The sequence below is a fragment of the Bufo bufo genome, chromosome 5 (assembly GCF_905171765.1).
Source record: "Bufo bufo chromosome 5, aBufBuf1.1, whole genome shotgun sequence".
In the NCBI taxonomy this organism is placed as follows: Eukaryota; Metazoa; Chordata; class Amphibia; order Anura; family Bufonidae; genus Bufo; species Bufo bufo.
The window spans coordinates 44,300,794-44,314,367 of record NC_053393.1 but is presented as its reverse complement, the minus strand read 5'-3'; the positions used below and the strand labels follow the sequence as shown (position 1 = coordinate 44,314,367).

General features: G+C 49.6%; 1 protein-coding gene across 2 annotated transcripts in view; it reads right to left on the bottom strand.

Annotated features, from left to right (window-relative positions):
• Nucleotides 1-13,574, bottom strand: part of FAM91A1 (family with sequence similarity 91 member A1) — a 59,598-nt gene that overhangs the window by 16,535 nt on the left and 29,489 nt on the right. The window contains exons 10-14 of one of the 2 annotated variants that reach the window (XM_040432342.1): nucleotides 7,273-7,311; nucleotides 6,568-6,680; nucleotides 4,926-5,044; nucleotides 4,011-4,123; nucleotides 3,079-3,165 (exon numbers count right to left, since the gene is read on the bottom strand). In XM_040432342.1, the coding sequence (XP_040288276.1) occupies nucleotides 3,079-3,165; nucleotides 4,011-4,123; nucleotides 4,926-5,044; nucleotides 6,568-6,680; nucleotides 7,273-7,311 (471 nt within the window). The remainder of the gene's footprint in view (nucleotides 1-3,078; nucleotides 3,166-4,010; nucleotides 4,124-4,925; nucleotides 5,045-6,567; nucleotides 6,681-7,272; nucleotides 7,312-13,574) is intronic. The other variant, XM_040432343.1, reaches the window with a different exon arrangement.

Below are 13,574 nucleotides of genomic sequence, written 5' to 3'. Positions count from 1 at the left end.
TCCTTTTCTGTGCTGCTGTTGGCTTGCTGGGACTTGTGGTACACCACCACTGCGATTTAACCCTTTCATTTGCAGCAGTTCCAGATCCCTAAACCACCCTCCGTCCCTGTTATATATATATATATATATATTTATTTCAGTTAGTATCAGTTTAGATTTTTGCATGAATGCACCATCAGCGTGTGTGCATTTTGCAACCACTGAGCACCGATCAGTAGTGTCTGTTACTGAATGTGTCTGCTCAGTTTGCACTGCAAGTTTTTTTTTTTTTATGCATAAAAGCCTTTTTTTTTTTTTTTTGCAGAAAGAACTTTTTGGTATTTTTTTTTTTTTTTATAATTTTTTCTCCTAAATTAAATTTCAAATTTTCTACAAGCCCCTTCACGTGTGAAAACACAACATACACACCCCTCACACTAAATAAAGGTTTACACATTTCACACAAAACACCCCAATAAAATAAAAATGGCCCGTCCGTCCCAACGACTATACTCAGCTGAAGAGGCATACACCATGCTTGCCTCCGATACTGAGTCTGCCAGTGAGGGAGAAGAGGATGCCACTTTCCTTTACTCCTCTACCCCATCATCATCATCATCATCATCATCTGCTGATGAGCGACCCTCTAGAAGACGCCCCAGGGTATCAGCGGAGGCAGCCCCCTCCCAGAGTGAGCCCACTTGGATCCCCACCCCCTGACAATTATCAGCCCCAAATTCCTGAGTTTGTGGGAAACTCAGGAATTCAGATCGATTGTTCGGGCTTCACAGATATAATTTTTTTTTAAAAATCTTTTTCTCTGAAGATTTTATACATTTGATGGTGGCCCAAACCAATTTATACGCCCAGCAATTCATTTCCCAGAACCTCACAACACCATACACGAGACCACAAGGTTGGACCCCAGTAAATGCAGCAGAGATAATGACCTTTTGGGGGCTCTTGCTGCATATGGGCCTTATCAAAAAAACTAAGATTAATCAGTATTGGAGTGCGGATGTCTTGTACCACACTCCAATTTACAGTAATGCCATGGCCCGAAATTGATTCCAATCAATACTTACGTTTTTGCATTACAACGATAATGCACAGTGCCCACCCCAGAATGACCCCGCATTTAACCATCTGTTCAAAATTAGACCCGTCCTTGACCACTTCAACGCAAAGTTTTCACACCGTAGAACACAATGTCTGCGTAGACGAATCCCTATTATTTTTCAAAGGGAGGGTAAGATTCCGCCAGTACATGCCCAGCAAGCGGGCAAGGTATGGCATAAAACTGTATAAAGTCTGTGAGAGTAGCTCTGGGTACACTCACAAGTTCTGGGTTTACTAAGGGAGGGACACCCGGATTGAACCCCCAGAATCACCCCCCCCCCCCCATCCTAGGAGTTAGTGGGAAGATAGTGTGGGACTTACTGCACCCACTGCTGGATAAGGGTTACCACCTCTACGTGGATAATTACTGAACCAGTCTACCACTGTTCCGGTCACTAGCGTGTGGCACAGTACGCAAAAATCAGAGAGGCAACCACTAAGAAAAGGAGACAGCCGTGCTCTCCTCAATCTAGACTACAACAGGCACATGAGGAGGGTGGATCTTTCAGATCAAGTTCTGAAGCCCTACAATGCCACAGAAAAAACAAAAAAGTGTGGTATAAAAAGCTGGCCGTACACATTGTACAGATGGCGCTGTACAATGTGTTCGTGTTATTTAGATCTAGAGGCCAGACAAGAACATTCCTACAATTTCAAGAGGTGGTGATAAAGGCCCTAATTCTTCCAAACCAAGCAATTGAGGGCCCCAGTACTTCTGTAAGTTACCGTGCCCGAGTTGTACCAGGGCAACATTTCCCTGGTGAAGTCCCCCAAACAGCGAGAACGGGAAGGACCCAAAAAAGATGCAGGGTGTGTTCCAAAAGGGGGGATAAAGAAAGACACCATTTACCACTGCGAAACCTGCCCTGAAAAACCTGGCCTGTGCATCAAAGGTTATTTTAGAATCTACCACTCATCCATGGAATAATTTCATCCTTGATGTACCCTGTGATTTTACCACCTTATATCTCTGATTTAGTTTGCATAGCTTACATATCCACTTCTCACCAACCACTACATATTCATTTCTGTAATACACCTGTTTGGTCAAAAGTGCCCTTTCCACCACTTAAAATGTTCGTACGGGGGTGCTCTTTCCAAAATGGGGTCACTTCTTGGGCTTTTTCATTTCTGGGGACCTCAGGAATTTTTTTAACATGCGACATGGCAGCTTATTCAAGCCTGCAAAAACCATATATTGCACTTTGCCTCTAGAGCCCTGCTGTGCGCCCATACAGCAGGCTACAAGCACATGTGGGGTGTTGCCGTATTCAGGGGGAAATGGGTAACAAAATGTGGGGTGCATTTTATCCTGTTACCCCTTGTGAAAGTGAAAAATGTGGGTGTAAAGCAACTTTTTCTGGATTTTTTTTTTTACATTTTTCATTTTCACAGCCAAGTGTTTCCTAATTCTCCCGGCACCCCCGTCGATCAGCTGTTTGAGGAGAAGGTCGAACTCTGTGCGAGCCCAGCATTCTCTTCATCGTTTACCTGCTCACCGTCGCAACCGCAGCGGTGAGCAGGTGTAATAACAAGCTGTCCCATTCACTTCTATGGGACAGCTCTGTAGTATTCACTTGAACAGGAAGGACAGCTTGTTATTACACCAGCTCACTGCTGCAGTTGCGACGGCGAGCAGGTAAGCGATGAAGAGAAGGCAGAGCTCGCTCTTCAAACAGCGGATAGGCAAGAGGTGTCAGGAGTCGCCCCCCCGTCGATCTGATATTGATGACCTATCCTGAGGATAGGTCGTCAATATAGATAAAGCGGACAACCCCTTTAAGCATGACTACTCAATGCAGTGGAGCAATGAAAAGAGTTGGTCGTAAAACATACACACCCTTTAAATGTGTTTCTATTGGGTTTAATAAATATTCGATATTAGATCGTGAACAACTGAAGCATAATGGTCAGCAGACGGAGGCTCTGGATAATGATTTTGCTAACGGTCGGATTAGCCATATACCGTAAGCAGCGCACCTTTTCTAGTTCCACAAGGAAACTGTCTAGAGTCTCATCTGACAACTTGCCCACTTCAAACATGGTTACCGCGTGGCTCTTTAGGTTCTGTAACACAAGAGGAAAGTCAGCGGATCAGTAAAGAGGAAAATGACACAAAATGTTGTGCAAAACCTACATGAGTGAAATGCGAGTAATTAAAAATGTCTATACCCGTAATGTAGGTCCCACCAGAGTAAATACATCCATAGGACGTGTCCGTTACATGCTGTCAAAATACAATACAATTAGGGTTCATTTACACGACCGTATCGGTTTTGTGCTCCGCAAATCGTGGATCTGCAGAATACATCTGCAGGATGACATCTGCGTGCTGTCCGAATTTTTGCAGCCCCACAGAAATGAATCGGTCCACATGCGACCCACAAAAAATGCATATCAGACATGGACTGAAAATGCGGTTATGTAAATGCATCCTTAAAAGGATATTCCAGATTCCCCCAACTCCACAAAATAAAAAAGGAAGTCACATGATTATGTCACGTGACCGCATGGACCAGATATCACAAGGACGGCTCTTCTCAACACACACAGCATTTACACTGTACGCTGCACATGAAGTGGGATCTATATGGGTAATGAACTAAGGCTAGTTTCACACTAGCGGCAGGGGAGTCCGGCAGGCTGTTCCGGTGGATGGTTTATTGGGGGAAGGCAATGGTTAGAAAGATGCTTGCAAAGGTCTGCAGCAAAAAGGGCCCGGGATACCACGGACTGTACCTGGGTAAGAAAACATCATCATAGTAATCAAAAGAAATGGGGCTCCATAGTAAGAAATTAGTGCATCAACTAAGCTCTAGTGAAGCAAATTTTCTAAGTTTCCCCCATCTTCCAACGATGTATCAGCCGGCGGAGTGGCTGGGTGACACATCAACACAGAACGTAAACCTTACCGGTGATAAATTGCCCATCATGAGGAAGGCTGTGAGAGTGGAATCGAACAAGAAGGCGATGCGCTTGGTGTGACCGCTTGTTAGGTTCAGGCTGCTCACGCTGGAGGTCTCTGCTATTAAAGAAGGGAACAAAATCATTTGGTAAAACCGCAGGATAAACCTTCAGTGATGTTGAGCTTTCCCCATGGGAACAAAATTATCAGAAGTTATCCATCGTCTTTTACTAGAACCGTATCACTGTTTATCTAAGTTAGGCTACTTTCGAACTCGCGTTTGGTGCGGATCCGTCATGGATCTGCACAGACGGATCCGTTTGTGTTATCTTTAACATAGCCAATACGGATCCGTCTTGAACACCATTGAAAGTCAATGGAGGACGGATCCGTTTTCTATTGTGCCAGATTATGTCAGAGAAAACGTATCCGTCCCCATTGACTTACACTGTGCGTTTGGCTCAGTTTCGTCAGACGGACACCAAAAAGCTGCAAGCAGCGTTTTGGTGTTCGCCTCCAGAGCGGAATGGAGACTGATCGGAGGTAAACTGATGCATTCTGAGCGGATCCTTTTCCATTCAGAATGCATTAGGGCAAAACTGATCCGTTTTGGACCGCGTGTGAGAGCCCTGAGCGGATCTCACAAACGGAAAGCCAATACGCCAGTGTGAAAGTAGCCTTAGGAAACTATCTAATATATGGGTTACAATTCCTTCAAGTTCTTGGCCTGATGGAGTGGCGGGCCGCGGGTGTTCCCTGCTGCTCCATTCATTCTCTATAGGGCTCGTGGAAATAGTCAAGCGCTGTACTCGGCTATCTCTAGGCACAACCACTTTAAACCCGTCGGCGCAGGTTTACAGTAGGTGGTCCTAAGCAGGGCAAAGAGGGAACACAACTACCTTTTATCTTAAGGCAGGATTACCTGCGTCTTCCTGGCTGTTTGTGTCGGTGTCAGTAGCTGAAGAAGCCACATCTTGTACAGGACTCTTGCTTTCCGTGCTCTCCCAGGAGAGAAGCATTTTCTGGGGATCCAGGGTGCCCCTGCACATCAGAGAGCGCACATATCAGTACAGAATAAGAAGGTTCAGGATGGCATCACTTCATAACATGCTCTTTATGAGAACCCTAATTTATGGACACAACAGTCTGCGATACTTTTATTTTCTATTACAGCATTCCTAATCCGCTGCTTCCTTTCACTTGGCATTAAAGGGGTTTAAAAAATTACCGGAGAGCAGGTGACTATATGAATCAAAGAAAAAAAAAAAAAAAAAACTCACGCACCTTTCAAAGGTCCTGCAGCTTCCCAGCATCACGGCACATGAGCACTGAGGCCAATGGCTGGCTGCAGCAGTACATGAACAAGAAACAGAACATGACTGCTGGAGGTACGACGAGGATCCAGGGGACACTTAAAAGGTGGGTGAGGATTTTTGCTTTATTTCATACATCCCTCTGCTCTCTGGTGATCTTTAAAACCCTTTTAAAGAGCATCTGTAAGCAGGATCAACCCTATTAAACCAGATAATGCTGAAAGTAATGAGACATTACCCTTAGTAATCCATTGCTTCATTCTGGAGAAAAAGTACTTTCAATCCATTTGCAATCCAGTGCACCTAATGTGGGCCCAAGTCACTCTGCCCGCTCTTCCTAAAGCAGGGTGCACAGAGTGGCTTTGGTGCATATAGATTAAAAGTATGGTTTCTCCAAAATGAAGCAACTTTTCAGCTTTTAAGCAGCAGGGTCAGCTCTGTCAGGCCGGCTGATTCTACAGACCGATGCTCTTTAAATTCTTGTATGTTTGCAGTCACCACTAGAGGGAGCTCATTACAAACGGATTTACATAGATCCCACTGAATGCAATGATAAATCCCTCTAGCGGTGGTTGCAGGGAGACATCATTTTACCACTTCGCTCTTTGCTTGTGTGAAGGGAAAGTACCTGAAACCAAAGCTCTGACAGATATAAAATATATTCTAAAATGAATCAGCACAAATTTGGACCTAAATTGAAATTGTTGACATTCCCCTTCAGTCCAAACTGGCAATGGCTCAGGCCCATTTAAATCAATGGGGCTGAGCTGCAACACCGGGAAACCCATGGACAAGGAGGGGGGGGGCGGTAATAGTAGATATTTTTTTTTCTTCTAATCCTGGACAATCCCTAATGTAACTTTCCGAAACAATAGATTCTCCCACCGCACAAGAAACCAGCCACGGTCCAGACTTCTGAAGGTTGAAGTCTTTATTGCAGACACACGGAAAGTTTTCATCTTCTTAGGGATTTCAGGCATCTCCGATAAGACGACCTCCATCCGTGGCTGCAGACCAACCGCCCCCTAGGATTCCAGTATACATCTTGATGAGCCCCATCTAGAGTTGTGCCTACAGGTAGCACAACCGCTCAAGGTGAGCCGTATCCTGGAATCAATACTTACCCGATTTACACGGTATTACCCTAGGGTGCGCCTGTGGATCTAATTCCTAATATAACGCCATCTCGGGCCACAGTAAACAGCAGCACTGTACAGCTTAACGTGAAGAGATAGGCCTGAGAATACTTACTTCAGCCGGTTTACAGAAGGGGCATTCCTCCATGACGGGTGCAGCTGATCGGGATTAATCACCTGTCCCTTTTTAATTGCAAACCCCAAGCGGCAATACATGGACACCGCGTTCTGGGGACACACAAAAAAATAAAATCTATGTATTTCACGCATCTGTTAGAAAATGATACTTTTCATTCATCAGAATTTCATGTCTTGCTCTATTTTGTTGAACGCCACAGAAATGAATAGAAACCATTAGAGGAAGCAATCAGTGGGCCATCTTGCGGCTGTGTCTACATCAGAAGAGCCTTTCTTCTGTACACTAATCCGTGCGAGCACAGGGGGGCGACTAATTACGTAACATACTTATTGAGAGAGGTGCTAAGAAAATGAAGATATGTGACTCTGAATATTTGTGGGCACCTGTAAACTCCGCTCCGTAGCTATAAAGCAGGCATCCTCAAACTGCGGCCCTCCAGCTGTTGTAAAACTACAACTCCCACAATGCCCTGCTGTAGGCTGATACCTGTATTCGGGCATGCTGGGAGTTGTAGTTTTGCAACAGCTGGAGGGCCGCAGTTTGAGGATGCCTGCTATAAAGTGTCTGACAACAGTTGTGACATCTCCTCAGCTGCAGTAATAAGAGAAGCTGTTGATGTAATCCGACTAGGAGGACAGATAACACCGTCTGGGCTTAATGCGTAGGCTGCAGTTCTCGTACCTTTACTAAAGACAAGTCGATCTCCAATACATTTGCAAGCTGTAGAAAGAAAAAATAAAAAAATTTAAAATCAGTAAGACCGATAGAAGCTTGGATAATGCTAATGTCTGAAGACTACACTTAGGTTTCTATGGCTGTCTTAGTTCCAGCACTGAAAACAATGTAAGGCCTCTTGAACACGAACGTTCCCCCCCCCCCCCCCCCCCCCCCCCCCCCCCCGTTTACGTTCCGTATAGAGAACCATTCATTTCAATGGATCAGCAAATCAGTATGCCTTCCGTTTCCGTATTTCCGTTCAAAGATAGAACACGTCCTATTATTGTCCGCATAACGGACAAGGATAGTACTGTTCTATCAGGGGCCAGCTGTTCCGTTCCGCAAAAAACAGAATGCACACGGACGTCATCTGTATTTTTTGCGGACTGAAAAAGCCATACGGTCGTGTGCAAGAGGCCTAAGTCAATGGTGACGGATCCATTTTTTTGGAGCCTAAAAAACCGGATCCGTCACCCATCTACTTTCAATGTATTTAGTGACGGATTCATTTTTTTCCGTTTGGATTTCTCACAACCGCATCCTAACGGAACGGATGCCTCCTGATGGGCAAAATCCAAACGGATCCGTTTAATTTCAGCATGGAGATCCTCTGACGGATCTCAAGACCGGAATTAACAACGCAAGTGTGAAAGTAGCCTTACATTTCTCAATACTTGAAAACTCCTGGCTTGCTGTCAGTGAATGGGGGCACTCTTGTTTACAAGGAGAAGAGTTGATAGGGTAATCGCTGCGGGTGTGCGCCAGATTTCACCCTCTGCTATGCAAAGGGTGAAAAACGAGATTTTTGTATAACTTACCAGTAAAATCTCTTTCTCGCTCTTTCCTTGGGGGACACAGAAGACCTTGGTATAGCTCATCTCTATAGGAGGCGTGACACTAAGTGAAGACTGTTAAGCCCCTCCTCCACAGCTATACCCTCAGCCTGGAGAGAGAGACTGCCAGTTGCGTGTCCAAGCAGTGAGAAAAGGCAAAGTCCAACAAGGAACCAACAAGCCAACTACCCAACGGGTAACACAAACTCGGAAACCGTGTAGAGAAAAACAACGAATGGGTGGGTGCTGTGTCCCCCAAGGAAAGAGCGAGAAAGAGATTTTACTGGTAAGTTATACAAAAATCTCGTTTTCTCGCCCAGTTTCCTTGGGGGACACAGAAGACCTTGGGACGTTCAAAAGCAGTCCAAAAGGGGAGGGACCACAGCTCCAAGGCGAAGCACCCGAAGGCATCAAGGAACCGCCGCCTGCAGACCCAGGCGGACCAAGGCAGCATACGCCGAAGCCAGAGTATGCACCCTGTAGAACTCTGTAAAGCGTGCAAGGAAGACCTGTGGCCGCCTTGCTCAAATGCATGGCCGAAGCCCAAAGCCTCCGGCCCAGGAGGCACCGACCGCTCTGGTGAAATGAACGGTGACAGTAAAGGCAGAATCCTGCCCTCGGTGCGGTAACCTCAGCAATAGCCAATCTGATAAAGCGGAGGAAAACCACCCTGGAGTCCGTCAACTCTAAGCGCGGACCTCCAGGAAACCCAAGAGACCGAACGTCGACAAGAGTCGGAGATCTCCAAGTAAAAACTGCAAGGCCCAAACAACATCCCAATTGGTGAAGTGTTGAAGCGAAAGGCAAACACCACCTTCAGAAGGAAGGAACGGGATGTAGAACAGCCCTGTCCTGGGAAAAGACAGAAGGCTCAGAACAAAAAGGGGCCATTCAGGCACCCGTCAGAGACACGACTGATACGGAAACACAACCGTACAGGACAGGAGGGGTAGAGAGAACTTCTGTAACGGCTCCAAGGACAAGATTGGAGCGCCGAGAACTCAGTATGTAGTTCCCAGGGCGGTACCGAAGGACAGTACAGAGGAACCAAAGAGCCATTTCGAGTAAGAAGGTCTTGACAGGCCCAGAGGGCTGGGGAACGCTGGAAGAGGAAGAACAGCGCTGACACTGATACCTCAAGTAAAGGAATCCCAGTCCCAGGTCCAGGCCGGACTGGAAAAAAGACAGAACCATGGGGAGAGAAAAGTCAGAGTGGGGAATGCACAGCTTCCCACAGAACCCCAGACAAAAAAACCATAAGTCTTACGACAGATCCTGGACGAAATACAGCCAGGAGCGGGCAGTAGCGAACCCGCTGGAGTCGCCTGGCAAGCGGGCGAAAAACCAAATGTGATCAGGCGCAGACCAGTAACACGGGCAGAAGTTGACAAACTGGTCCCGTCGGCCCCCGAGCAACGTTGTCCCGTATCCACCCGAGTGGGGGAGCAGAAGGACAGACGGAAAGGAACCAAAAGGGTCCGCCCAGCATCCGCCAGATGCCAGGACAAGACAGGCTATAGTCCATGCTGATGTAGCCATGTTCTACAGTCCCGGTGTAGGAGATCAAAGGACAATCTGGACCGAAAGGTAGTCCCCCCAAGTTACCGAGAAGGTAAGTCTACAGCAGGACCATTGTCTTAGAATGGACCACACAATCTGCACTCAGCGGGAGGACAGAACGCGGTAGACTCGATAAATCGGCACAGCTAATACAGCCAGTGTGAACAAGGGAGACAGTACGAGGCCAAAAGGAACACCGGAACCATCCACATGACAACCATGCTCTCCCCAGAGGGGAGGACAGTGAAGGAACAGCCTCTGAAGTCTGGCGGGACAGAAGCCACATCAGAGTGATCTGTACCGAGCGGGGGCCAAACAGAGCCGGCGAGATAAGGTAGTCGAGACAGAGGCCGGCATAACACCCTCCAACCGAACGGAGGAGTGGGCAACAGGGAAGCCATAGGACAGCTCAAAAGCAGAACCCCGCTACACTGTGAGACGCCTGGTTCACCGCATCGCAGAAGGCGAATACCCTGAGGAACCCAAGGCGGAGGTCCTCCGGACCTGGGTAATCGAGCACCCAAGAGAATTTGGGTGACCTTCCCGAGAAAAGCGGCCCGCACCTGGTAGCAGATCAGACTGTAGCGTAGAGGCGCCAAGAGGAAGGACTCATACCACACTACATCCGAAGAGGAGGAAATTGCAGCAGGCAAGGGAACCGCAGTCCTGCCAGAGCCAACGAAGAATTCGAGGGGCGCTCCAGACAACCGCACTCTCGACCATGTGACCACTAGCGCAGGGAAGCAATACCGCGGAAGGACGAATGGGCACGCATCTAGGAACCACGAACATTCCCTGGGATGAAGGGCCAACTAAATGAATGAGTACCACCCAGCTCCGTGCAGCAGAGAGCAAGTAGAACCCGTCCGGGTCAGGTGGACAGAATGAACTCCTTAGAGACGAGTGCAAGGTTTGTGGCAGGCATCGTATCCCAAGAAAACAAAAGTATGCCGCAGGAAGTAGATGAGGCATACGTACGAGCAGCCCGTAAGCAGTGAGAAGGCCAACCCACCTACAGGAGGAGAAGGCATAAACGGCCCAAACAACGCACAAGAACGTCCGCTCACTGCAAAAGGTTAATTTAGCGAGAAAGGGGGGCTCGCCACAGAGTGCCACAGCATGTACGGAATTGCAAAGTGCAACCTGAAAGGGAGTTATGCACAAGCCTAGTATAGCATGCGATGGAACGCAAGCAGTCCGCCCCGAAAAAGGGGGGAAATTGTATCTGGCAAACTGCAGTCGGCAAGAGTGCAAAGGCAGGTCCCAAAAGGGAGTGATGCCTAAGGCCGTACCTACTTCAGAGAAGCAGGACATACCCTATAATCCAGCATGAACGCAGGAGGTCCACCTAGTGAAAGGGGAACATGCACAGGGTTATCCTAGCATTAAGTGAGTGTGCAATAATACACCCAACACTGATTTAGCGAGAGTGCAACTACTCTGCCAATGAAGGGGGACATGTACAAGTCCAGCACAGTCATACAAGGACAGCCGTGAATCTCATGAGCGTGCCAAATTCTGCCCATGGAATGAGGGGTGGCCACGCACAAGGCCAGCACCGTATCCAATGGGAGTGCAAGCGTTCCACCCATGTTAGAGGGCAATGCTCATGGCCAGCAAGGTATCCGGTGAGAGTGTAGCATGCCGCCCAGAAAAAAAGGGGGGGGGTAATGCACATGGCCAGCATCTCATCCAGGGAGAGTGCGTGCACCCGCCATATATGGAAGTCATACACATGGCCAGCAACGTACCGGCGAGAGACAAACACAGTCAGTGAGAATGTGTGTATGTCACCTGAGGAAGGAAGGCATGCCCATGGCAGGCAGCGAATCCAGCGAGAGTGCAAGCACCCCGCCATGTATGGGGTACATGCACATGGCCAGCAACGTACCTGCGAGAAAACAACCACAGACGGAGGGATGTATGTATGCTGCCTGAGTCATGCCTATGGCCGGCAGCGAAACCAGTGAGAGTGCAGCATAGCAACATAGTACATAAGTACATCATAGCACATGAGAGAGAGTGCAGCGTTCCGCCTATGGAAGGGGGTCGTGCACATAGCCAGTACCGTATCCGGTGAGAGTGCAGTATTCCGCCTAAAAAGGGGGGTCATGCACATGATCGGCAACAGATCCAGTGAGAGTGTAGCGTTCCGCCTAAAAAGGGGGTCACGCACATGGCCGACAGCGAATCCAGTGAGAGCGCTGCGTTCCGCCCATGGAAGGGGGTCACGCACATGGCCGGCAGTGAAACCAGTGAGAGTGCAGCGTTCCGCCTAGAGAAGGGGGTCACGTACATGGCCGACAGCGAATCCAGTGAGAACGCTGCGTTCCGCCCATGGAAGGGGGTCACGCACATGGCCGGCAGCAAATCCATAGAGAGTGCAGCATTCCGCCTATGGAAGGGGGGTCATGCACATGGCCAGCACCGTATCCGGTGAAGGTGCAGTATTCCGCCTAAAAGGGGGTCATGCACCTGGCCAGCCGGCAGCCAGGGAGAGTGCAGTATCCCGCCTAGGAGGGGGGGGATGCACATGGCAGGCACCATAACTGGAGAGATGATGAATGCCGCCTACGGAAGGGCCGCATGCACTTGGCCAGCGCCGTATCCTGGAAGAGGGCAGGAAAACCACCTAAAAAGGGAAATGCCCTAGCACCTACGCAGGTTGGGAGCGCAACACTGTGCCACCTGTGGAAAGAGGGCATGCAGACATGCAGCACTACTGATGAGGCTGCAGCGTCCTGCGCAGTCCAATAGAAATCTGTTGTTATTATTATTATTATTTTTTATTTTATTTTTTTATTTTATTAAAAACACAGCTTCTCTGAGGCTAAAGGGGGGCCACCTATAGGGGCACAGATAGTCAGGAAAAGGGGGGCCAGCCATACAGGCCCATTGGGAGCCGGCCTGTACCCAAAGGGTTAACATGGATCCGGCCTGGAGGGCGGCGCTGCGATCCCCTGGGGGCGGAGGAACCTCCCGGCGGGAAGAATTCGCGCCTGGAGAAGTTCCCGCCCCCTCCACCAGAGGCCGGAATTTTGCGGCCTAGTAGGCCGTGAAGCCGGGGTCTAAATTTGCGGCGCCCGGTATGTACCGCCGGACCTGAGGCGGAGTGGCGCATCAAAACCGGCCGCGGGAGCCCACCCCGCGGGCCGGTCGGAATTGCGGCCCAGCAGGCCGCGAAACCTGGGCTAAAATTAGCGGAGCCCCACCGACCGGCACCAACGGTCAGCCGGGGCCTGCTGGGCATAGACGTCAAGCCCAAAGCCGGCCGCGGGAGCCCACCCCGCCGGCCGGAGTGTCAGGGGCTCGGAATGGCGGCTTGCCGGCCGCGGGAGCCCACCCCGCCGGCCGGAAGAGTCAGGGGCTCGGAATGGCGGCTTGCCGGCCGCGGGAGCCCACCCCGCCGGTCGGAAGAGTCAGGGACCCGGAATGGCGGCCTAGCAGGCCGCGGAGCCTGGGCTACCAATGTCGGCCGGAGGCGAGGCCTTACTCCACAGCCGTCAGGAGCCTCAGGCCTTGAGCAACACTCCGGTAGGAGATGCCTGTGCTGATTTTCACCCATGTTAGTTGCCGCTTCTGTAGCTGGCTGTGGAGACAGCCACTGGCTGCATGTCTATGGGAGCCAGGCAGGGGGAGGCAGAAGGAAATTGCCGCTCTGCGGCACCCCAGGGGCCAGCATAGATCCAGCAGGGGACTAGAGACCCAGTATGGGGGTCAGGCACGCAGGAGACCAGGGTGGGGGGCGTGGGGGACGTAGGGCTGGAGAAGCCTCTTTCTTACCACAGCCGTCTTCACCCTCGGTCCGTTCCAGCAGGGTCGCCCCTTCAGCTACTGGCACCGTAGTGGCAGGACGCTGGAAGAGGGACTTGG